Below are 27,688 nucleotides of genomic sequence, written 5' to 3' on the forward strand. Positions count from 1 at the left end.
TATATGTAGGTGTGATTTTTCAGTTGCGCATGGCAGGAAGCGCGATATACTCAAAAACATATGTTATGATTTTCATTTCAGTGTTGATGTATAACTTGGAACATCCCTCAGTTAATTCACATTATATACTCAAACATATGCAAATGAAAAAACATAGTGTGTCTAGTGTGTAGAAAGAAACCAGAAACATGAACTTTTCATGTAAAAACCAAGATGTAAATCCAATGACAAATGCCGAGGCATAATTTGTCATTTATTATGGAACATAACCTGCCTGTAAATTGTGCCAACCACGCGGGACCTTTGTTTCGCAAAATGTTTCCTGATTCGGAAATCTCTAAACGATATGGGTGTGCTAGAATGAAACTAGCGGATATCATCACAGAAATGTGCATGGAAGAAAGGGTGAAAATTGTATGACATTTGCAGGTGAATGCATTTTCTCCTTCTACTGATGACAGCGATAAGAGACTTGAAGATATATGGTTGTAAAATTTTTTAGGCCTGAACTCAATGAAATTCAGAGTTGTCTACTCCCTGTGCCTAATTTAGAAGGGAGCTAACATTGCCAATCTTTAGCTCTCAACTTTCCAGGCTGCTCTTGTCACCTAATTAATCTTGCTGCAGAGAAGAGTGTGGCATGCTTGCCCGTAAATGTAGATGAGTCTAATTGATATATTTCATTATCTGGAAAGGAGTGCAGAGAGGAAAGAAAAGTTCAGGGAATTTCAGACTTTACACAACTAGAGATCATGAAAATTCTGAAGCATGTGCCTACTCGATGGTTATCACTAAGAAGGTGTTTAGATAGGGTTTTGCTGCAGTGCCCCCTTTGGTTACTTTATTCAGGAGCAAAATTGTGAGTAAGGATTCTCAGATAGGAATTTTGAAGACATAGAAAATTCCTAAGCTCAGTCTTAAGGACAGACGTGTGTTGTTTGTCTGAAAAGGTGAAGCATTGTCATAACATTTCACCACACTCCTCAGTTAATAGGAAAACCCAGTCATCAGTTTCACTTAAAACAACAACAAATGAAACTACTGATGACACTAAGAGCCATGCTTTGTCATGTGAAGAACGACTGTTCATGTTCCTTTCATCAAATTTACATAAATCCTTTTGCCTTTTTAGCTCAAGTGTTATGGATATCTTTGAGAAGTGCTCAGTGGGATTTATGCTCTTCAACAAAGAACTGCGTTAATGGAGTTGTACATGTCTACTGGTTCATTTAAGAAAACTTAAAAGATATTTTTGCAAACAAGTTTCTTAGCATTTCTAAGGCAGTGCACAGTACTATAGAGGATACTACTGGGTCAGTTGCTGACGCAAAAGAGAACTGAGCTCTGTCTATTCATACACCTGCTGTTATCATGGATATTAAAGCACAAATGATCCAGAGTCCTAAGAAGTAGACACAGTAGTAGTAGTAGTATCAGGTGAACGTTTCGCATGATATTGTGTTAAGCCGTACAAAATGACATGTTCAAAAACTTGAAGACTAGGCTAAACATGTGAATTACTGCACATGGCTACTTCAGTTTTGAATGGATTTTTGGATCCACTGCTGAATTTCATGAGTGATGAAGCCTGGCTCCATCAAACAGTACGTGTCAACTTCTGGGACATCAGATAGTCATCAGCAAACATTTCCTATAAGATTCATGAAGAATCTCTTTACTAAAAAAAAAAAAAAAAAAAAAATTGGTGTTTGTTGATTTGAAAGTCAGATTGTGGGTCCCATATATTTAGAAAAAGCAGTAAACATCAATATTTGTATCCCTTTCAGACTGTGTATGCACAATTGTGCGGGTTCGTATTTTATTTATCTCTGAGCTTATTTGATGTTTTCTTGGCGTTAGACCGGACTGCACTGCTTGTGTGGGACACGTAGCATGTACTTCAATTGTTTTTATTTAGCGCTTGACCACCAGGGGGCAAGAAAAAGTTTTAAAATACAGTTCATCGGCAAGATGGCAGGAAGCAGTAATGCCTAAAATAAATATTTATTTATTGCATTCATATTTATCTAGAAGCTCTACTGAATATCAGAATATAATCAATGAAGTGTGTAAATTGTTTAGCGAACGTAAATTGTGAACTTGCAACATTGCATGTGATACCAATAGGTTTTGAATGTTGATACGTACAAGTGTGCGGGCTAGGTTTCCCTGCAGGCAATGCACGCAAGAGTGCTGGGTGCTGCCACCAAAAGACTGTGAAGGCAGAACTCTTAGGATGGCGTGCACCATCTTGGAGTAAATTACTACGGAAGTAGCGTTTACTAAAGAAGTCCATACTACAGTAGTAAATTACTATGGGAGTTATTTACTCCGGAAGTAACGTCGGACAGTTGAAGTACAATTTACTCTTTTAGTTACTACTACAGAAGTAGCGTTCGTTACTCGCGGAGTAGTGCTGTGTTCGTGTATCTTCTTTAAAGAAATCCAAATAGATAAGGTTATGTGCGTTAGGAAACGGGGGGAAAACGTAAGCGAAAAAGATAAATGCTTGTTAATAGAGATAATGACGATCTATGCAAAGGATATAAGGTGTAAGAAACACAACATAAAGATGCTGGATAAGAAAGGAAATTCATGGAAAGTCGTGACGAAAGAATTCAATGCTTCGAGTGACGGAAAACGCAGTGAAAAGCAAGTTAAGATTCTGTAGAAGGACTTAAAAGCAAAGCAGAAAGTCATGGACACGCGGAAAAATTAAAACTGATGGCGGTTTCTTCATACAGATGGCCTACATCCACAGCGAAATTTTCCCATTTTCACACCAGGCAAATGCTGGGTCTGTAGGCCCTACCTTAAGGCCACGGTCGCTTCCCAATCCCTAGGCCTTTCCTGCCCTATCGTTGCCATAAGACCTATCTGTGCCGGTGCGACATTAAGCAAATTTAAAAAAAAAACCTCTTCTGATTTCTGAAAAGTTCACCGTTGTCACCGAGAGGGCAATAAATGGGAATATGCGCGCAGTCACAGTCAATTGCACCCACGACGTGTGGAAACCTGCCAACGTGAACAATATCCTTTTATTTTCCGAACGATCATCATCATTTGCAGGCGTACCTCCCTCTTAGCCTCAACTACTGCTTTAACTACGCGATGAAAGATACGGCTAGCAGTTGTGCGGTAAACGTTAATTAGATCACCGGCAACTGTACCGTACTGAAATGTTCCGGTACGAAACACTCGTAGGGCACACAGCAACTGTAATTTTAGAGATACAACAAAATTAAGACAAGAATTCAGCTGTAAGTGATCTCCAAGTAGATTTAGAAGGAAAGTAAAGGATTCCTTGCTAAGACCAAAAACGTTCCTGAAACTCGCCGTGTTCACATTACACGGCTATCGCCTTTCACGCACTGTAGGCCTACGCACTATTACATTTCCCATCGTTTACTGCGTCGAGATCGTCAATATAATCTTAGTAATCCATAAACACGTTTGAAACGTCTTTCCTCCCATATACGGCACGATATTATCATTAGTCAACAAGTCTTAACTTAGCTTACTCCATGCATGACGTGAGAGTAAATTCTAACCTATATTCGTACGTTATTTACTTCTTTAGTAATATACTACAAGATGGTGCTCTCCAACATTTTACTCTTGTAGTAATTTAGTCCAGGAGTATCTGAGAGGACTAAAATACTTCGGAAGTAATTTACTCTCGTATGGAAGTCGCCGAATGCTGACTTCAAGAGTACTTTACTACGGAAGTAGAACTTACTCTTGGTTGGTGCACGCCACCCTTACTCTACGTGAGAAATGTAATGTATAAGATTTTAATTGTTAAAAAATTCATTGTACCACGCTGTAAAATAGAACATTTGATCATGTACATGTGTATATTCACATGTACTGGGCTGAAGTTTCTTATTTTTTATTTTTTTGTAAGTAGTGAATCAAGTCCTGACACGCACAATTGTGTGGGTTCTGTTTTTTAGCTGAAAGTTCTCATTTTGTAAAATAAATTGTTAAAACATGTGTTAGAGCATTTTAGTCAATTTTTGACGTACAAACAAAAATTCACACCGCCAGTTTTCTCTCCGGACTGAAAGGGATATGGGAATCTTTTAAGAATTTTATACACGGTGGGTGCCTCGTGAATGCTCGTATGTGTCTCAACAGGATGGGGCGACTTGTCGCATTCTCGAGTCAATCACGTTAATTCATAGAAGATTCGCAGAGAAAAGGACTGTCAGCAAGGGATTGTAGCTACTGTGATCGCCAGACCTTATGTACTTATGACTTATTTGTGGGGCATTCTGGAGGGAGAGTGCATGCAAATAATCTAGCGACATTAGAAGACCTGAAGGACAACATTCGTGATGAAATTTTTATAATTGCTTTTGCAGAGTTGCATAAAGTCTATGACAACGTGCCCAACAGTGCATTGAAGCAGAAAAATGTCATTTTCAGCACCTGCTGTAAAAGACTAGATCCGTTCATTGGTAAAAAGACCTTTGCATTAGCTTTTTTTTTTTCATGGTGGGTTGGTTTTTTTGTGTGTGTGCCACTCCATTGTATCTGTATGTTGTGAGTAGTAACGTTAGTTCCTTATCCTGTGAATTATTTTCCACTGTTAATAGTCTACTGTTTAATGTTTCATGTCTTTCAATGATGTTTTGTTTTTCTCAGGGATAACGGCCAGGAGTTCGGAGGTTCCATTTTCCACAAAGTAAGCTCGTGGCTTCAGACTGCCATTCAGATTGCATGGTCTTCAGACGGCAATGAAACTAGATTTGGTATTGGCTGCAAGTACGACATTGATCGGGATTCGGCCGTGAGGGCAAAGGTTAACAATGCCAGCCAAATTGGTATAGGTTATTCCCAGAAACTACGTGAAGGTAAGGATAATTTATTTAATAAGCTACTCCTTGTAAATGTTGGTTCATAGTAAATATATATGTTGCAAATCAAACATTTTTGAAAAAGTTAATTTGTTAGAAAATCTCAGGAAAATGATGTGAAAATTGACAGACCTACAAAATTGTAAGTTCTATGCTTGTTACTTTATTACATTTCAAACAGAACAGATATTTGCACACGTAGTTAGCAAAAATGCTTGCCTAGAATTTCTTTTCATTGAAAAATTCTCCCTTCACTGTTAACTTCTTTACTATTCTTGGCATTCTCTGCAGCAGTTTATTATAAACACTTGCTTCATTGTTGTCGAAGTACTGAGAAGGATATACCAACATCTATTCTCAGAAATGTGGTCAATCCTTCCGCACACTCTGATCTGGTTCTTTCCTTAAGATTTCAATGGGGTCAGGATCAGGTGATTCTGGTGACCATTCAGTTGCACACAGCTCTCTTTTTTATTGTTATGAACAGATAACCTCTTCGTCATTTGGATGTGTGCTTTGGGTCTTTCGCCTGTTGCAACATAAATTACACCCACCAATTTTTCCTTTTTCAAGAACGTGCCTGCTTAATACGGTTTGGTTGCTATTTTTATCATATTTTCTAGTGATTCTACAAACTTTTCAAATTCCATTGAATGAAAAACAACCCTACATCGTAACAGACCTTCCTGTGATTTACAGTGGGTGTGATACCCTCAGGAATCCTCTTATTTTCCACTGAACAGCTGATGAGGTTATTGCTGTCAGTTTTGCTCGGAGACCTATAAGGACAACTGGATGTATGGAGAATAGCAGCCAAGAAACCACTCCTTAGGCCAATTAATAAACGCAAGAGGCTGCAGTGGGCAAAGGTTCATAAAAACTGGGCTCCTGAAGACTGGAGGAAAGTGTTCTGAACAGGAGAGTCTGAAGTTTAAAATCCTTGGCCAAAGCCACAGTGGAGGTGGGAAATTTAATAGAATCATTAGATAGCTTGGTAAAAGTTGCTACCATAACTTAACACATTCACTCCCAGCTCTCTCCATGGGTATTTAATCATGCACCCAGGGATTTTGAAATGCCACCCTGACTGTCTAGGTAACATGCAACACACTGTTTTAATTTAGTAGCACTCCTATATCGTCATCAAAATCATATGCAATTTCCAGCTGTTTGCCAGGTCTGCTCGGAACATAAGCCTCTCCATCTCCTCGTCTTCCTTCCACCCACAGATTCGCCAGTCTGCCGTAAGAGGCGACTAACTGGGGAGCGTGGGTTGGCATCTACGGGGCACTCAGCTGAGCCCTGGCATTGTGTCCACTTGTGCCAGGCTCCTCACTTGCATTTATCCTATCCAACCTCTTTGGTAGACTCTTGTTCTTTTCCGACCCCGACAGTATTAGGTTCCTGAGGCCTAGCGAGTCTTTCATTTTCATGCCCTTCGTGGCCCTTGTCTTTCTTTCACCAATGTCTTCATATTTCGATGTGTCTGATCCCTTCTATTCTTTTCTCTCTGATTAGAGTTATATAGAGGATGGTTGCCTAGTTCTACTTCCTCTTAAAACAGTAATCAATCATCTTAAAACAATAATCACCACCACCTCCTCTTCACTTATGCCCTCGTCCTCTCTTCTCTGTACACACTTCCACTAGTTTTATTCACCTGTTTCTTGGTCTTTTCCTGCTATCTCCATTTCATACATCCTTCTGGGTATCCTTTCCTGTCATTCTCTTCATGTGTCTGTACCATCTAAATCTAGGTGCCTCTATCCTGTTCTGTACTGGCTCTTCTTTTATTATATCTCTAACCTTCCCATTTCTCATCGTGTCCATTCTTGTCACTCCTATTCTGCTTCTCAGAAATTTCATTTCACTTGCCTATACCCTAATAATAGCTCTCTGCCTCATTACCCAAGTTTCTGCTGCATATGTCAGAACAGGTACATAGTACATTCTGTATATCACTCGCTCTTTTGCTTCTCTGAGGGACGTCCTTGCTTTGACACTTTCCAGGAATGCTCCTGTTTGTCTTCCACGTTTATTTCCTTATTTTTTCCACTTTCTTCGGATACTTCCCAGGTACTTGAAACTTTCTACCCTCCTAAGCTACCGTATAATCCCGAATACCACTCTCACTTTTCCCCCAAAAATATTGGTTCTAAATCTTGGGTGCGGGTCGTATTCAAACCGTTCATTCTTGTAAATATTTACTATGTTTACATGGAGTATTGAAATAGATTTGAGTACGGTTACTGTACTCAATATACCACATGTAAATGGGCATTCAGGTCTTATGGTGTTTTAGTTGCATTCTAGAAAACAATATTGATTTTTTTCTCAGTGCGGTTACAGTGGCATGTAAGCGCGAAGTGTAAGGTAATGAAACACGGTAAATCAAAGAATATGGGTAAATACGCTGTAAATATGAAAGCCGCTGCTGCGGATGCTCGATCGTCATTCGTTTCACAAGTGTTGCTGGCATGCTGGGTGCGCAAATAGCTTATCTCGCAGGATATCTTTCTTTGCGAGAGTCGAGACTGTTGGTTACAGAAGTCCACCTCGCTCACATTCGCGTTCTGTATCTGTTTACATAAAATCAGCTTCATGGTCCGTATCGCACTTCAGAATCTTCCGTATCTGTCCCGTGAAAGTGCTGTCTCGATAGTAAGCGATAGATTCAAAATGGCGTCTGTGGTCGTTTACTGTGCGTGAGAAACTTAAAAGTTGTACGCGAAGCTGAAATATTCGGAAATCGTGCTGTTGGCAAAAAGAACTGTATTGATGAATCGTGTATTTGTTATTGGCGGAAGAAGGAAAAACTTCTAATAAGTAACGGTGATCGCAGAGCGTTCCGCGGGCGGGGTGCAGTGTTTCCGGAAATTGAAGAACGACTCCACGAATTTGTGATAGAAAAACGTGAGTTAGGATATGGTGTTTCTGGTGGAATGTGTCAATTGAAAGGACTGGAGATCTCAAAAGAACTCAAAACACAGGGTTTTCTGCAAGCCGCAGTTGGACCCGGAACTTTTATCGGAGAAAGCGATTGTGCAATCGGAGACGTAAGTCTTATTTCACTGTGTCCCTGGGGCATATGAAGAAAAATGTAACGGCCTTTCAGAGTCTCATTATTCATTTGAGGAAGCAAAATTCTTATTTGCTGTCGCAAATTGGGAATGCTGACCAGACACCTGTCTATTTTGAAATGCCGTTGGAAAATACAGTGGATATGAAGGGTTCTAAAAGTGTAATCACCAGAACAGGTGGTAACGAAAAGCAACGATGCACGGTAATGTTGTGCATTTTAGCGGATGGAACCAAACTCCTCCATATGTGGGTCTGAAGAGGAAGACACTTCCGAAAGGAAACTTGCCGTCCGGTGTTGTTAGAACACGAGTCCGGCTGGATGGTCAGTGCGTTAGTTGAGGAGTGGGTGATGTGCGTTCGGCAACGTCGCCCAGGAGCTTTGTTACAAAAACGAAACGTGCTTGTGTTGGACAGTTACAGAGGACATACAACTGACGCCATAAAAGGTAATGATGAGGAAAGGAAAAAAAACGATCTTCTGATAATTCCCGGAGGACTCTCTTCTATTCTACAGCCGTTGGATGTGTGCGTGAACTGGCCTTTCAAATCTGCAATGAAACAGTTGTACACTGAATGGATGTCTGATGGTGATCACGCGTTAACACCAACCGGATGAGTGAAGAGGCCTGAAGTGAGACTAATATGCAGCTGGATCAAGACTGCATGGGCGCGCATTTCCAATGTTCTAGTGTCCAAAATCTTTAAGAAATGTGGAATTTCAAATTCAGTGTGGACTATTTGTGGAAAGATGCCAGCGACGGAAGTTCCTATGGTGAAACTTCAGAGGACGGTGAATTGTGAACGATCTTAGTATTGGACTGATTTTATTTACGATTTTTGTGATGATTTTATTAATTGTAAGCTGTTTAATTTTCTTCAAATATACCATACATATAAATTCAAACGGGTATGTAAGCTACTTTATTTTTAATTTTTTTCTGTATTTTGCCTCTCAAATTTAGGGTGCAGGTCTTATTCGGTGGCGGGTGGTATTTGGGATTATACGGTATTCTCCTCCCAAGCATTATCGTTCTCATAGGTCTCTCCTTTTTTAAATTGTGATCACTAATTTGCTCTTTCTGGCATTAAATTTCATTCCATATATTTCAACCTCATCTTCCCATGCATCTCACTGTTCCTTGATATCCTCTTCCTTTTCTCCCCAGACTAACAGGCAACCTGCGAATATCCTCACTTTCATATTTTCTTCCCCAGTTTTCCTTGTCACTTTTGTCATCATCTTGTCCATTACTGCAATGAAGAACAAAGCTGACAAGCACTTCCTTGTCTTAATCCAATTTTTTGCTGAAACCAGTCTCTCTCTCTCCTACTTCCACACAATCAACACTCCCGGGGTACATCTCCCACTCTTTATTGTCTGCTTCTAAACGCCTAAAAATCTAAAAATTTGTTTATACAATCACAAGATGAGTAGATTTTTTTTAAATGTTATTTTACCTGCCATGGCTGTCGATTATATCACTCAGCTTGAATTCCAACCATGCACTTAAGACTTCGGGACTGGCACATGCTTATTTAGACACACATCCCACAGTGCGGTAAATTACCCCAAGTTGTAGTAAAATCTTCATCTGCCCGCTATCTCCCAGTAGACTGATATACTGTCATCTAATTTAAATTTTAGCGCAAAAATTTGGAACGAATTTAAATTAGGCTAAGGCCGGATGCGGTATTTTACACAAGAAAATGTTACAATTTGGCACTTAATTCAGTTTGGTTCTCAGCACGTCATATATATATATATATATATATATATATATATATATATATATATATATATATAAAATAGCTTGTCCTGACTGACTGACTGATTCATCATCGCCGAGCCAAAACTACTGGACATAATGAAATGAAATTTTGGGGATACATTCATATTAAGATGTAGGTGCTCGCTAAGAGAGGATTTTTGGATATTCCGTTGCTAAGGGGGTGAAAAGGGGGGGGTGAAGTTTTAAAATGAGTGCACCTATATCTCAAAACTTTAAAAGTTTACAAATGTAAAAATTGGTATTTAGAATCTTCTTTGAAAATAAGGAAACACGTATTTTTTTGTTTTCAGAAAATCCCAATAGGAGGGGTGAAAATGGGGGAAAATGTGTTCAATGCCTTTAATCAGGATACCGGTAGTTATATCTCAGAAACTGAAGATATTACAGACCTGAAAATTGGTACTTTTGATCTCTTTTAAAAATAAAGAAACACGTATTTTTTTGTTTTTGGAAAATCCAATTAATGGGAGGGTGAAAAGGGGGTGAATTTTTAAAATGAGTGAATCTATATCTCCAAACTTTTAAAGTTTGCAGATGTAAAAATTGGTATTTAGAATCTTCATTAAAAATAAAGAAACACGTATTTTTTTGTTTTCGGAAAATCGCAATAGGAGGTGTGAAAAGGGGTGAAAAAGGGGTTGAATGCCTTTAATGAAGCTACTTATATCTCAGCAACTGAAGATATTATAGACCTGAAAATTGGTGTTTGGGATCTCCTTTAAAAATAAAGAAACACGTATTTTTTTGTTTCTGCAAAACCAATTAAGGGGGGTAAAAAGGGGTAATATTTTAAAATGAGTGTATCTATATCTCAAAACTTTTAAAGGTTATAGGTGTAAAAAAGGTATTTAGAATCTCCATTAAAGATAAAGAAACACGTATATTTTGTTTTCGGAAAATTCTAATAGGAAGGGTGGAAAAGGTTGAAAAAGGGGTCGAATGCATTTCATGAGTCTACTTATATTTCAGAACCTGAAGATATTACAGACCTGAAAATTGGTGTTTGGGATCTCCTTTAAAAATAAGTAAACACGTATTTTTTGTTTGTGGAAAATACAATTAATGGGGGGGGGTGAAAAGGGGGTGATTTTTTAAAATGAGTGTATCTATATCTCAAAACTTTTTAAGTTTATAGATGTAAAAATTGGTATTTAGAATCTCCTTTAAAAATAAAGAAACACGTGTTCTTTTGTTTTCGGAAAATCCCAATAGGAAGGGTGTAAAAGGGTGAATAATGGGTTGAATGCCTTTCATGAGGATACTTATATTTCAGAACCTGAAGATATTACAGACCTGAAAATTGGTATTTTGGATCTACTTTAAAAGTAAAGAAACAGGTATTTTTTTCGTTTTTGGAAAATCCAAATATTGGGGGGTGAAAACGGGGGTGAATTTTTTAAAATGAGTGTGTCTACATCTTAAAACTTTAAAATTTACAGATGTAAAAATTGGTGGTTAGAATCTCCTCTAAAAATAAAGGAACACGTATTTTTTGTTTCCAGTAAGTCCTAATAGGAGGGGTGTAAAAGGGTGAAAAATGGGTTGAATGCCTTTAATGAGGATACACATATCTCAGAAACGAAAGATATTACAGAACTGATAATTCGCATATGCGATTTCCTTCAAAAATAAAGAAACACGTATTTTTTAGTTTTTGGAAAAGCCAATTAATGGCGGTTAAACAGGAGTGACAAATTGGGGTGAATTTTTTGAAAGACTATATCTACAGAATATCTTGGAATCGTAAAATGTTACAGACGTAAAAAGTGGGTGTAAATCTCCTGTAAATGTAAAGAAATATAGGTTATTTGTTTTTGGAAACTCTACTTAAGGGGAACCCAAAAGGGGTGAAAATTTAACATGAGAATTTTTACGGATATCTAAAAAACTTAACATGTTACAGAAGTGAAAAATGGTATTTTTTATCTCTATTAAACATAAAGAAAAGTGTATTTTTAGTTTTCGGAAATACCACTTGGGTGGAGGGCCCGGGGGGGGGGGTAAATGTGACTGAAAATGGTGATGAATTCTTTTAATTAGGCTACTGATATCTCAAAAATGGAGATGTTACAGACGTGAAATTTGATATTTGCAATCTGCTTTAAAAGTAAAGAAACACGTATTCTCGGAAAATCCAATGAAAGGGGGGGGGGGAAGAATTGAAACATTAGTTGACTTAATTGTATGAGAATACATACATCTAATACTAAAGTTGTTACAGACGTGAAAATTCGTATTTGGTTCTCCTTTAAAAACAAAGAAAAAGGCGTTTTGTTGGGGAAACCATCTTGGAGGGCGGGAGTGTAAAGGAGTTGAATTCCTTTCATGAGGACACATAAATCAAAAACCGAAGGAGTTAGAGTCGTGATAATTGGTATTTAGAAGATCTTTTACTATTAAAGAAACAAGTATTTTTTTTGCGGGAAAATTCATTTAGGGGGAGGAGAGATTATTGTGAAATGAGGTGAAAAAAAGTAAATTATTTTTATGTGGATACTTATATCTCAAAACTGAAGGTAATAGACGTGAACATTGGTGTTTGGATTCTCCCTTAAACATAAAGAAACAAGCATCCTTTTAATTCTTTTTCGGGGGGGGGGGGGGGGTGGCAGTAAATAAACTTAACGGCGGTGGGGTGTAGAAGGAGGTGAGACCAATTGATTTTACTGTTATTAATGTACTTATAAGGATCCTCCGTTGCTCAGGCGGCAGCGCGCCGGCCTCTCACAGCTGGGTTCCGTGGTTCAAATCCCGGTCACTCCATGTGGCATTCGTGCTGGACAAAACGGAGGCGGGACAGGTTTTTCTCCGGATACTCCGGTTTTCCCTGTCATCAGCCATTCCAGCAACACATAATAGTAATAATAATAATAATAATAATAATAATATTCCGGACCGTCATCAAATTGCGGACCGCGATGGAAACGGCTCCTGGACGGATAATGACTAAGAATGCAGTCCGGTCGCGGGTTCACTGCCGCCAAGGCACCCAGTATGACAGCACGCCGGATCTCCTGAAAGATTATATCCGTATTAAAAATATTATAGGAAAAGATGGCAAAGATTTACGGACCCAACTGACATGGAGGAATACCTGAGCCTAACCCGGGAAGTACGAAATCGATTGCTGGAAAGGAAGATTTAAAAATGGGAGGAAACGTGCCGTAAAATAATAGATCGGGAATTTTGGTGGATTCTCGCAGAGAACGAGTCAGATCGCGAATTTCGGCATAAGCATTCAATTATAAATTTCAGTATAATACCGTAGCGAAGCACGGGTATCTTGCTAGTATATATATATATATATATATATATATATATGCTCAAAGAGTAACTGCATGACTTTTCACAAACATACTACAAATGCTCAATGTGAAAACCTTTAATCACATCGAAGTCTAGCTCTTCCCACAGTCTGATCAGCATGTCTGGTGTAATGAACTCTGTTGCAGCAGTGACTTTAATCTCTCTTCATGTGGTGGCACATATAGATGATCCTTAACATTCCCCCCCTACCCACAAAAAGAAATCGCATGGTGAGACGCTGGGGCTCCTTACTTATACCATTAAGGAAACCTTCATTACCTTCCATTAACTATAGCATTTCTGTGTTGAACTAACTGCATGCCTTATGGTCTGCAGGTTTTAGGGCCTGTAATAGCTGAAGATTTTGTAAACTCTTTCCCGGAGATCATGACTAGCCTTGTTAAGATTGCACACAAAGGTCACCCAGACATGATCAATTGTGTTTTTGATCAACCCAGGTATCCTGTTCTTGGAACTATTTATACCAACACTGAAACTCATGTGACACTGTAACTACCAAATTACATTTTTCAAACTGCAGTACACAGATAACTTCTTGCTCCGGAGCGATAACTAGGCAACTCGGCGTATGGAGCAGTCAAGCAACGTGGTGAAAAAATAATTTGCTGCATGTGATACAGACTTCCAGAGTTTCTCTTACATCCAATCAAGAGAACAGGCAGCGAAAGTTGGTTACATAGCCATAATAACCACGAAACTTTGATATTCTTTTATGTATACCAGTTATTTAACCATATAAATGAGTATGCACAAAAACAGTGTTTAAATTTTCTAGATTACACCCTCAGATTACCCCAAGTTTTGCTTTCTGCAAGACATGGTTCGCACGAGGGTAATAGTATTATGGGTTACTTGTCAATGACGAGAGGTTGTCCTGTCTCTTGTGATATCGCAGTAATCCAATAAGTGTATTTCAATTTGTAGTATTTTCCATAGGTATCTTAAAATGACAAAGCCATATTTAAAACTGTGCTGATGAATCACAATACAATAGTATACAAATACAGTCTCTATCACACAGTTTATTATGACTGGTTTTCTGAAACTAAATTCCGTAATCAGTAAAATGCTTGATATTGACACTAAAAATTGCTAAAATATCCACATAAATGTGTGTAATATAACATTGCTGTCCAGTTTGGTTTAGTCTGGAAAGAACAAACAAATGAAAAAGAAAGAAAACATTCTTTTATTGTAATGCCCTTGTTTTAAATGAAGGTATTGTTATACAACATGACACTGAGCTGAACACTGTATTTGGTTCCAATGTAACGGTTGACTCTCGTGGACTAATGGCAGACTAATCTTACTATTGTCAGGTATGTTGCATCATAATACCTTAATTTAAAGGGAATGTGGAGAGGAACCAGATTTACCCCTACCCAGCTACAGCTGGATAATGGGAAATGGTGATGGATGATGAATGTTCATCCAGCATTATCGAGAAACAGAGAAAGTTTACTTACTTGCTTAACTGGTCACCAGTATTATTTTATTCAACACATTTTGTGTGGTTATTGTAGTGCGTGTAAATGACTGGTATTTTATTGATGATGGAATTTGTTCTGACAACTGGTTATAATCAAATTTTAATATTTGCTGATAGACTGTATTTGTTTACTATATTACTGATATTTTGAGGCATTATTAACCGTTAACGAATGGAATTACTTTTTGTTTGCATAAATTCAAATAGTAATAAAAAGTGTGTTGTATATTTTTGTATGTTATGAACCTCAACTGAATTAAAATTTCCATATTTAGCAGTAGAAACTCTCTTCTGTAAACAGGAATTGTGCACTTGAGTGATAAGGCACTTTCTTTCGGGTGTCGATTCACAATAAAAAAGAAATGTCTTTGTCTAACTTCTGGCTAGAAAGATGCTCAGAAAGAAAATAAAAGGAAAATAAGAATTCTGTTGAATCAAATGGCAGTTGCTGATGAATGAGATAAGCAAATACATTTTTGAATTCAGAAAATATTTATTCTGTCTAGTGTGCAGAGAAATGTAGTGTATTTGTGCGAATGTCCTTTATTAAAATATTTCAAAATTATTCAAAATTTTAAGAACATCTTATGTTTAGCAACCTTAAAATGATATAATGATCTTGCATATCTGTTGATTATCCTTCAGAATTACGTGGTGGTGAATATTGCATATTGCCAGCTTCAAAAAGTTATGGGGAAGGAGAAAGCAGTCTAGCTTATAGAATTGACATCTAAATTAAACAAGAACTGGCTCTTCTCCAGTTCACAAGAAAACAAATTCTTTTCACTTCCATTATTTATTATTTCCTGATATGTTTAAAGGAATGGGAGAGAGAAAAAATTTCAAGAACATTTCTGCATTGTTAAGCGACGAGTTGAGACAGCACTCCAAATAAGCAATGTGCTGCCTATATCATTTCCCATAGAATCTAATTTCAGGCATTCTGTCATACTGCCATCCATCCCCCATAAAACCGGCAAATATAATCTTTGAACAGTTTATTCACAGAGGTGTCTAACAGCTGTAAAATTGATGTTAGCCAGCCTGGTATTATGATTGGAATGGTGTTGAGACAGAAATCTCATTTTTAATGTATTCCATTAAACAGCCATGAAAACTGTCCAGAACAAGCCTGGATTTTTTTAATGAAGTAATGCTCCGGGGAGCGAGTCTCACACAACTTTAGGTCGGTCTTCCATTAAATCAGCAGACATCCATCCTTCTTCCTGCCAGCTGGAAGATTGCATTTCAACAGAGTTTTTCTTTTTTTAAATTACAAAGGGTGGTAGTTTTCTCCTGTAACTGCCAACATAGCGCTACACTTAATTTCTCTGTGCCTGTTTTAGTTAATATACTGGACATAACCTTCATAAGAACTGTCGTAATTGATTATTTTAACCATGGTGGTTCAGTTTTGTTTGATTTTGTTCAATTTATGAAAATGCATTTCCACCTTGTCAATACCTCACATTTTCTTATGTTTCAAGAGCTCAACTGTTCACTTCTTCAATGGTGCAAAACATCAAACAAAATCTTTGGACTCGACACCTTTCTACAATACACCCATCAATAAAACAAATTATACATAAAATCTTGACATTGTTAAACATCCCTTTGTGTCTGAAATGTTCATTTATCCTTACTAACTTAATGGTTTTATTCATTCCTTAGTTTTCATCTGCATCTTTTCATACGATACATTAGTGCAGCTCCATTACTTTGTCAAGCAGTTTTTTCTCGGCCTCAGGAAATTTTCCACACTTAGGGCCACGAAACAATAGACGCATGGAATTTAGCTTTCTTTAATTCTTCTTTCTGAGCCTGCAAATAGTAAATTTTTGTTCTACACCAAATTCTCTTCCCACGTACTTGATTCCACTAAATAAACCAAACCCCATGGCGTAACAGCCCCGAAGGGACGTGGCCAACTAAGCAACCGCTGCTCAGCCCTAAGGCCTGCAGATTATGAGGCGTCGTGTAGTCAGCAGTGAACCATGTGCTATATCGAGAAAAGCCTATAGCAGGCCCTTCATAGAATCAGCTGTCCATCAGCATAACTAGACGGCGGGGCTGAATGTGTCAATTACATATTGCATTTTTATTTATGTTTACAATACATCTGACGTTATGTGTGATAAAAGGCCATTTTAGTCTGAAATTTCTATGATCAGTTTCCTTTCACAAATGTTGGGGTTTGGATTAGTAAGGCTCCACTGTAATTAAATTCCTGAAAAATTTCCTTAATACACAGGTTTCTGTAGGAATGTTTTATAATTGTTTTGAAATGTCTTCTTATGCTTGTTTGCAATTTGCCTTACAGGTATCACAGTGAGTTTGTCTGCACTGATCGATGGGAAGAACTTCAACCAAGGCGGACACAAGATCGGTGTAGCTCTTGAACTAGAAGCTTAGTGTTTTCCTGGCGGTAGATTTCTTTTTGACACGAAGATACTGTGAAGCTTGAAGAAACTTATTTGCAATTAACAAACTTGGGTGATGAATACCAACTTTAGCAGTGATGTGCAATATATTGTGTGCACTCTTTATAGTTGAGTTTTCGTAATCAAAGCACCCTAATCACAGCCACTGTGATGCAGTAATGCATGCTCACAGTTACTATGAGTGTTATATTCCCAGTGAAAGTCCTGGTGTATCCATCTGTTACTATTTTGGAGAACCATGCTAAGCTTTACCTGGGAAGGAGTCCCTATACTAGGAAATGAGTTGAAGAGCTTAAGCTTGTAGTTACTGAGTAACACATTAGCACTTGGTTGTTTAAAAAATAAATGTTTTCTTCAAGCCTCACACTCTTTCCTACAAATGCAAACCATTTCCAAGAACATCCATGATGTGTAATAGAATGATCCTAGAACATCTGTTAAGCAGGATGGAGAGAATGAGGAAGAGCTCATTTGTTTTGTTAAGATTTGTTTTGTCAAGGCCAGCAGTCGGTGTTGCTTCACAATATTGCCCCAATTCCTAGACCCAGTTTTATTGAGTAGAAGAATCTTACGAGGAAAAGAGACTTTTAAATTCTTTCCTCAGTAAATAGTGTACATTAGTTTCTTTTAGGAACATTTATTTGTACAGAATGTTACGGTTTTTCCGTCAGATTTAACGTCATTGATGGTTCAAGTGATCATTAGTGTTGGTAATGATTGAACATCAAGGTGAAATGTATGGGAAAACTTATGAAATTATGCTGCAGCTTGATAAACTTCCTTTTTTTTTTTTTAAGTTTTGAATAACTGTTTACGATCCGATCCACATGTTTTAAGAGTGAGATCGTATTGTAAATCATTAGATAGGTTATCTTGTTGTTATGATCCTTAAGAAATATTTCCCATTGGAAAAGTCTGTAAATAAAAGAAAAAGGCCTTTCCTTTAGCATTTATGCATGCCATTAAACTATCTGAAGTTTGATGAAATGAAAGATTTCATACAATTTACCCAGGTATGGTTTGGGAAAGTGTAATGGCAATAAAAAAATATATACATTAAATTGTGTTTGTACCATTTTATTTACAGTACAAAAGTGTTGGATAAATGTGGTCCTGGTCTTTTTTGAATTGATTAAAATAATCAATATTGACTGATGTCTGTCAGATAATTTCTTATTCACCCCTAGTATCCCATCTCCCTGTTGGTATCCTGACATTGTCGTGATGGCTGGTCCTGCATGGTCCAGTGATCCTGAGAGCTATGTCGGTTGTAGCAGACCTACTGAACCGTAGAAAGCATATTGTTCAGAAACCTAATTTGAGAAAACTGGATAGTCTTAACATACAATGACATTAATGTGTTTAAGTGACATGAATTTTGATATTGCGGAGCATGTGATGTGAGAAATATCTCCCAGGCTGTAGGAGAAGCTGTTGGTAGGTATGGGAAATGAGTTTGACTTCAGTATTCACATAATACCACAGAGTTCAGTAAAAGATCAAGTCAACTGATTTTTCAAGCCAATATAATTGTACGATTGTGTTATTGTTATCCACTGTATAGGTATGTGTATAAACCTGTAAAATGTATTTTCAATAAACGGGTAAATATCAGTTCATAGGAAGAGGAATTTGGGAATGGAACAGTTCCCAATATCTTTGAGAACATTTACAAGACTATGTAAACAACTAATAGGGAATCTGCTACCTGGGCGACAGTCCCATATGCTATATGCTTTACTATTATAATGATTGGAATTAATCATAACATCACTTTCTCTAAGTAGTAGCACACATATAAAGCATTTTCTTAATAGACGTGTCGTGGGAAGTCTCCCCCGGCCCTTGGTATTTTATTCAGCCTGGCCAGGCTCTAATCTTACGTGTAACCTTATATTTGTAACTGTTCTCTTGTATATGTATATTTTATGTAGTAATTTCCAGCCTGCCTTCCTTCCCTTAATAAAGTGTCATTCCTTAATAATTAAGTTTGGCCCCAGAGGAAGTAGATTTTTCCCACTCTGGAGGCATTTCCCCTCTTCTCATGCCTCCATGTCTTTGGGCTACTTCCCCTGCCCCTTTTGGGGGATCCAGTCGTTGTTGACTCGCTCGACACATCACCTCGCCCCACGGTTGACCGAACTGAGTGAGACGATTCTGCTTCTTGTTATTGAAGGCGACACACATACGACCTGGTGCCGTGTGGAGATCAATCTAGGTTCCACTGACATGGAGGTAGGAGCTGAAATTTCTATAGTTCCCCGATGTCTTACCAAGTAAGAAAGGGTATGAGGTGGTTGGACCCCTTTTAGTAATGTAATGAAAGGAAATCAAGGTTTTAGGTTGGCGCAAAACTTAATTGTAACTTTCATTTGTGAAAGTCTTGTTGGTGTGTTTACTTGGAACTAGTGCTCGTCATTTCTTGTAATATTTTCCACTTCTGACATGGCAGTTTACGTCGCATCTGTTAGAAACTTGTAGAGAGTCTCTGCATTTCTAAGAGCTGTTTAGATGTTATGGCAAACTTGTGCTTTTCTAAAGTGTAATAGTTTTAGATTGTTAGCCACGGTATTTTCTAGAATTACCTGTTGGTATTTGGCGATAATATGAAGTGGGATACCCTCCTCTTAAGCTTGTATTATCTGTATTTTTAAATTACCTGGGCTGGTTCCATAGGTGACCTTGTGTCAAGAGTTTTAAATTATATTTCATACGAGAGTCTTCTTAATATATATTGGATAGAGAGTCTGACAGTTTATGTTTTAAGGTGCGTAGCAAATGTTATCAACTCAAGGCAAATTTGAGTCTGTTATAATTATAATAAAGTTTTGGCACTTTGATTTTGAGTGCTTATCTGTCCAGCCCCATAGGCCCACCACTTCCTTCTCTTTCGCTACGCTTGCCAGTGGTTGGCACAGTTCTGGTAGCAGAGCGGTCGTGGTTGAATGGGGCTGGCCTAGGATCAACCGCTGCATATGCCTGGGAGAGACGTGTGCCCTGAGGGTGTTTCTGTCTGTGGGATCCTTGAATTTATTTTTGCCGTAAAATGGCTACTCGAGATATAGCCTATCCTGGGGCTCTCCGGAAGGAGGAACTTTGGTACGAATTAGCTATTCGCAGCTTGGAATCTAGAGGCACTGTTAAGAGTGACGAGGTATTGTTAAGAGCTAACTTAGACAAAGTAATCTCTGTGCCCAACCTAACTGACAGCGAGGTTGGTAGAGCAGCCTCGTTGATTGAGGCAAACCTATCTGACATTTTGTCAGTAATGGAGTTTCTAGAGAGCGATGTAGCATCGAACCACCAACTTAGAGTTCAAGGTCGCATTACTCATTACCTTCACCGTATCGAAGACCTACCCTCCTTAACCTTGAAGGAGGAAACTAGGAACCAAATTAAGGATTTAGAAGCTAAGGCCGGTAGCCTTTTAGAGAAGGTTGACTCGTGGCTTAGTAAGTTGGCTGTTAAGGCCAAATCTGCCCTGTTTGGTGTAGTAGTAGGTGAAGACGATTTGGGTAAACATCGAGAGAATTTAGAATCGGTAGAGCAGCAACCTTTACAGTGAACCTTATAGTTTTATGCCTCGCCCTTTTCTGATATTCCTCATCCGTTCACCTTGATGTTAAAAGAGGCTCCATATTATTGTGCAAGTTCGGCTAGCGATACTGTTTATTTCCTGCGTTTTCTCGTAGATTTCCAAGACCATGCCTCGGTCTTTGGATTATCACACGCTCATATGTTAGATTATTTATCCACTTGCTCTTGGTGTTTTGTCGCAAAAAGATAGTTAATGCAATTGCTGAGCATATGTCCATTCAACAGTTTCATGCATATTTATTAACACACTTCATTCCGACTCGGGCACTTAATTCCTTTATTTAAAGTTACTATTTTAGAGTGCAGCGCGTTGACGAGTCTTTATCGGACTTCATTTCTGACATCAAATTTTATGCGAGAGTCTTTGCGTTGAACTACTCGGAAGAGCAAATTATCTCGACCATCGTAGAGGAGATTTCTCCTGTTTACCGCTCCTGTTTGTTTTGCGGCCCATCCTCGCAATTTTTCGGAGTTTGAGGCGATGGTAGTATCCGCCGAAGGAGTTCATCATGCGGATTCTGCGTACGTCGAGTGATCCCTCCGTGCCTAAGGCTCTTAGTACTCCGTCGTCATGCAAGTCAGGGAATGTGAGGAAATGCTATGCCTGCGGCTCGTCAGAACATCTGCGAAACCGCTGCCCAGTTAAATTTCCGGAAGCTCGGTCTTCTGGAGTTCGCACTGGCGCAAATGGGCAATCAAGGACCAGTAGGTTGGTTTACTTTAAGTGTGGTCTAGCTGGTCATTTGGCGAGAAATTGTCCGGGAACTTCGAGTTCCAGTTGACTAGGTGAAGGGACAGTAGTGGATATTCCCACTGATGAACCCCCGTGTGTCAATAGTGATAAGTCTCCCTATTGATCATCCTGCTAGTGAGTGTTTCAGCATCTCATCCAATCTTAAAGGTCCTGTTCCCTTTATTAAGATTGAAGTTGGTAACGAACCCGTATCTGCACTGTTGTATCAAGGCTCATCTTGCCTCGTCTCGACTTCGAATAATGCACGCCTCTAGTATCTAGGTACGCGTACCTACAGTAGCCGTCAGGTTTTGTACTTACACCACTCATTCGTGTACCCACGAGTGCATACAATGCGAGAATGCGTATCCTTTATAATTGTTATACTGCGTCAAAATATACCTCGGTAGAAATGAACGCCCTAGTGGATTGTTTACACGTATTTACGAAATGGAGAAGGTCCGTGGTTGGCTATTCGCGTACTCGGCACAAACATTCAGCTCCGACTACCTGTAGGCCTACGACACACTGCGGGGACAACGCTCTCGAGATATCTCGAAATTTCTCGCGGGAAATAGTGCCTGCGCTAGTCTCGAGAAATCTCGAGACCTCGTCTGAGACTGCGTACAGCCATTCAACATGATGCCGCCACCACCATACTTGTCCTGTCCCACGATGTTTCTGTGGTTGTGTCGGCTACCCGTTTCCCTCCAGATTAACGTGCGACGGGAATCGTTCTGCAAACTGAAGTGGGATTCATCTGTGAAGAGCAACATGCCTCCATTCATTCAGGGCCCAGTTTCGATGTTGACGGCTCCAAAGTAAACGGGGCCCGTCTCTGTGCTGGTGTGAGCGGGAAGAACACTGCTGGACGTCGGGCAAACGACCTTGCTGTGCTGAGCCTCCGGTGTACAGTTTGCTGGGAAACTGCAACCCCTGAGACGGCTGCAAGCTCCGCCGACAATTGTCTTGCTGATGCACTCTGATTTCGTCGGGCGGTTAAGGCCAGATATCGGTCCTGCTGTGGGGTGGTAACCTTTAACGACCTGGTACTGGCCTACGAGACTAACATCTCCTGTGCCTCGAAATTATCTCCAAAGCCTGGAAATGACACTGTGGCACATTCAAGGATACAGCGACGTCGGTCAGTGTCTGGCCTGCTTCCAGGCGGCCGAGTATTCTACCCTGCAAAACGGGGTCCAAATGGTGTCGTGCCATTATGTTGTCACGTTCACTCCGCTCACGGGGCAAACACTAGTGATGTGCGCGAGTGATGCCTGGAATCGCGGTACTCGATTCTTTCGAGTCCAGGCTCGGACTCGCTTCGCTTGCGAAGGCTCGATGATAGCATGACGTCACACGTTCGCTCACTCGCCGGCTCGTAGATGGATGAAGCATGCGTACAAGCGGTCGCCGAGGGTTTATGGCATTGCGACAGCGCGGTACGATATGAAAAAACTGAATGAATGCGCAAAAGGAATAACCTAAATTTGATAATTACTCGAGAACGATAATAATGCCACTTAATACGCATAATAAGATATGAAAATATCCGTTTACGGCGTCTCGCACACACTTCGCTGAATATGCCATCTATTCTAATATTGATAATATAGCTTATCTGGCCTTCATAGCCCAACTTGGCCGGTTCGATACTGGTTTATTCCGGTAGTATTTGAAGGTGCTCAAATACGTCAACCTAGTGTCGGTAGAATTATTGGGACGTAAAAAATCTCCCGGGGGACTAAATGCGGTACCTCGGCATCCCCGAAAACCATACAAATGTACGTACTTGGACGTAATAATATAACTTTTATTTCAAATCCCTGTCACGGTATGTATGTTGTAATTAGTGTATTTTAAACATGTGCTATTTGTAGACTATAGACGGTATTTCTGCACACATTGTATTGCTTCGCTACTGGTAAATTATATCTCTTGTAGCCATTATGCATATACACGGGCGTAGATGTGCTAATATGATCGGTAGTATGACAGATTTATTGTAACCATAGCCTATTGCTAACCGCGCCAAAGCCTACAATCGTCCGGGGGAACAGGTGAATTACAGCAGTTTATATGTGCATCATACTTTCGGCAGATATAATGTTGGGTATTAAGATGAGGCGTCCAGAATGTGACGTACGTTCACGCAGCAAATCAGCGGACAGAACGTCATTCTCTTCTAGCTAAACAGCTGACAGTTTGTTAGTAAGTCACAACCTTTAGTGCCTATGATGATGATGATAATAATCATAATCGAATTATTGACGACTGATGACTGAACAACATCAATCATCAGCAGCAAACATATTGCACTCCACACTACCAAAATATTCTGTGGGTGACCCTGAATGCCGTGCACTCCAGTACAGTAGATTTTAGTTCTAAGGCATGTCCACAGATAGCGACACCAGTATGCTTGAACTCGAGTCTGGAGTCGAGTAATACCGATTCTAAGAGCACATTACTCGATTCCGTCGCTAGCAAACACGACTGAGGGAATATGGGTCGCAGGCACTGGCTGTGTTTACCTTGCGGTTACGCCGCTAGTCAAAGCAGGGAACACTCCTTTCCTATAGAGCGAACGCGTAAGGTTGGTAGGTGCATATGTCGTGCGATTTGCGGTCTATTTTCTGTTGCCCTGCTTACTCGTAACTTATGCTTAACTTTTGGACATTAGTGTATATGATAGGTTACCAAAGTACGATTTTAAAATTGGCCTAGGGCATTGTAATGCTAACATAGGCAAAGAGAGAGAAAATACACCTGTTGCAGGCCTACATAACAATAAGAGACAGTCCAAAGGGGGTGAAGAGTTCGGTTGAGGATAATACTGACATACTGTGGGAGGAAATCAAATTGGCAATAAATGTAACGGCTCAAGATACTTGGAGAAAAAAACAAACATAAAAGGCTGGTTTGATGGGTTTTAAAAGCCTTGGATTGAAGAAACTTAGCTTGACAAAGATCCGTTTGAAATGTGAACATCTTCAAAGGAAAGAGAACAGCAAAAACCTTAAGATGTAAAAAGGCAGAAGAAAAGGAAGAGTTGAACTTCAGAGTGACTTTGGGTGCTTAAAGATTGAGGCAAACAGCATGGTTGTTGGGGGAAGGAAGAAATCCTAGAAACACATTTCGAAGCTTCGCTGTGTAGTAGATAGTAAATGAATAAAGTAAAGCAGCTAGAACAGACAAGACAACAGGATTTTTTTCTGTTGGATTTACGTTGCACCGACACACATGTCTGGTAAGGAAGCGACCGTGGCTTTAAGGTACAGCCCGAGCATTTGCCTGGTGTGAAAATGGGAAACCACGAAAAACCATCTTCAGGACTGCCGACAGTGGGGTTCGAACCTACTATCTCCCAAATACTGGATATTGGCCGCACTTATGCGACTGCAGCTATCGAGCTCGGTCAACAGGATCTAGTAGATGATGCAGAAGATAATATGGCACCTTCAGTTGATGAAATAAGAGAAATGAGGATAATAAAACTTTAAGGAAGGACGCAGGGGCAGTGTTGCCAACCCATAAATCCTTTCTCCGCTAATTTTTAGTTGAAAATCCGCTAAATTTCGAACTGAAGCAAAACAGCATATATCAGCTGTTTTAATAGAGGAGATTAACGCAACCTTCACCGCACTGTATGTTCTGAAGCAGATGTGCTGGGTTGAGGTCCTGTGTTTTCATACGAAGCCACATAGTACTATTCTTTTTCAAAATATATGCTCCGAGTTCAAAGCACATACGGACATTTTCAAATCTATTTCGAAAGTTTTTTCACTTGCATTAGTGGTTTCATTGTTTTTGATAAGTGCGGAAAGAAATAATGTCTAAACTTTTCGCATTCATATTGCGTTGCCTATAGATTCACCGTCCGTGTTTGGGATCACTACGTAGGAAGCTCCACCAACTAGTGTTTTGAAGTGTAATTATTTAACCACCTTTTACGAAATATGTGACTGTACTTTTTAACCTTTTCTTTCGACATATTAACATAGGCCCCTACCAAACAGGACCTGATGTCAAAAGAAACATGATATCAAACACGACACTACCCGGCTCATCAAGAGTACGGTAGCGATTGCAACAAATTCTGGCTGAGGTTGTGGGCCAGAGCTGGGCTAGTAAACCAGGGGCGTAACTTATGCTATACGGGCCCGCCTGCAAAACTTAAAATTCGGGCACTCTCAAATAAAATGTAAAATCTGTGAATAAAACCAAACTCCATGGCGCAACAGCGCCGAAGGGCTATAGCCTACCAAACTATCGCGAACCTATGAATAACTCATACAAATTAAATCACAGCAGGAAGAAGTAATGCAATATATCGTCAATTTATGTAAATAAATAGATTATTCATTATTGCAAGATTTCGAAGAAAAATATTTAAAGCGTATTATAACTAGTGATGGGCAACGCTCTCGCTCGAGACTCTCGAGACTGACGTCACAGATCTCGAGACCGACCTTCCTGTAGTGCAAGCGACTAGGGCATTCATTTCTACCGAGGTCTATTTTGACGCAGTATAACATAATTATGCCGCCTCTGTGGTGTAGGGGTTAGCGTGATTAGCTGCCACCCCCGGAGGTCCGGGTTCGATTCCCGGCTCTGCCACGAAATTTGAAAAGTGGTACGAGGGCTGGAACGGGGTCCACTCAGCCTCGGGAGGTCAACTGAGTAGAGGTGGGTTCGATTCCCACCTCAGCCATCCTCGAAGTGGTTTTCCGTGGTTTTCCGTGGTTTCCCACTTCATCTCCAGGCAAATGCCGGGATGGTGCCTATCTTAAGGCCACGGCCGCTTCCTTCCCTCATCCTTGCCTATCCCTTCCAATCTTCCCATCCCCCTACTAGGCCCCTGTTCACTATAGCAGGTGAGGCCGCCTGGGCGAGGTACTGGTCATATTCCCCAGTTGTATCCCCCGACCAAGAGTCTGAAGCTCCAGGACACTGCCCTTGAGGCGGTAGAGGTGGGATCCCTCGCTTAGTCCGAGGGAAAAGCCGAACCTGGAGGGTAAACAGATGATGATGATGATGATAACATAATTATACAGGATACGCATTCCGGCATTGTACACGAATGAGTGGTCCAAGTACAGAACCTGACGGCTATTGTAGGTACACGTACCTGGATACTAGAGGCGTGCATTATTCGAATTCGAGACGTACCAGTAACTACAACTGTAAACTTGATAGTATATCATTTCATTGGCAGTTATTGCGTGAAATTACGTTCTCATATGAAAACGTGTGAGCCAATACATTTTGTCAAAAGCCTGGAAAGGTACTGCGTGTCCAAATATGAACCCTGCCGGGCTGAGTGGCTCAGACGGTTGAGGCGCTGGCCTTCTGACCCCAACTTGGCAGGTTCGATCCTGGCTCAATCCGGTGGTATTTGAAGGTGCTCAAATACGTCAGCCTCGTGTCGGTAGATTTACTGGCACGTAAAAGAACTCCTGCGGGACTAAATTCCGGCACCTCGGCGTCTCCGAAAACCGTAAAAGTAGTTAGTGGGACGTAAAGCAAATAACATTATTATTATTATTATTATTAAATATGAACCCCTTAATACCATTAACGAAAGTGAAAACATAATGTCAGTATCTTAAACTGTTCACGGCTCATTCGAGGTGGACATCTTAACTGAATAACCAAATTTGTGAATAACTATAGATAGGATGTTCACCTACTGTACTGGGATACTAGAGGCGTGCATTATTCGAACCCGAGACGGGGAAGATGTTCTTTGCTATATATGCAACCCCCATTACACATGAGTGCAACGTGTAATCTGAAATGCCCGACTTTGCTCCAATTCAGGGGTGATGGGCAACGCTCTCGAGACCGATTCTCGTGTGCTGCGAGCTGTGCGACGTCCCAGTAACTACGAGCGTAAGCTTGATAGTTATCATCAGCAGTTCTCATATGGAAACTTGTGCGACGATAATTTTTGCAAAAGCCTAGGAAAGCACTGCATGTTGAACTATGAGCTCCTTAATACCGTTAACGAAAGTGAAGACAGAATGTCAGTATCTTAAACTGTTCACGAGTTATTTCAGGTGGACTTCTTAGCTGAATAACCCGTATAATTTGTTAATAACAGTTATTAGGATGTAAACCTACCTGGATGCCTCACAATCGTTGTCGGCAGGGTAGCTTCTTGTGATTCAGAGCAGGCCGGAGGTGTTCTGTGACGATTCCTCTTCATTCATATTATGCGTTTATAAGTGCCGGATCATCCCAGAGGTATGCCGAGGTATTTTACTTATTTTGAATAAGCAACACAGTGGGCTGTGCTACGTGACATCTCTTAAAAATAACCGACATCCACGACTTACGCTGCGTTTCGGGCATCGTCTTCAAGT

At 39.9% G+C, this 27,688-nt stretch overlaps 1 protein-coding gene across 1 annotated transcript in view; it reads left to right on the forward strand.

Annotated features, from left to right (window-relative positions):
• LOC136857592 (voltage-dependent anion-selective channel) overlaps positions 1-18,145 on the forward strand; it is a 108,310-nt gene extending 90,165 nt beyond the window's left edge. Inside the window, exons 6-7 of the mRNA XM_067136374.2 lie at positions 4,651-4,859; positions 16,870-18,145. Coding sequence (XP_066992475.1) covers positions 4,651-4,859; positions 16,870-16,961 — 301 coding nt within the window. The 3' untranslated portion in view covers positions 16,962-18,145. The remainder of the gene's footprint in view (positions 1-4,650; positions 4,860-16,869) is intronic.
• The last annotated feature ends 9,543 nt before the right edge of the window (positions 18,146-27,688 follow it).

The sequence above is a fragment of the Anabrus simplex genome, chromosome 1, assembly GCF_040414725.1.
Source record: "Anabrus simplex isolate iqAnaSimp1 chromosome 1, ASM4041472v1, whole genome shotgun sequence".
Lineage (NCBI taxonomy): Eukaryota > Metazoa > Arthropoda > Insecta > Orthoptera > Tettigoniidae > Anabrus > Anabrus simplex.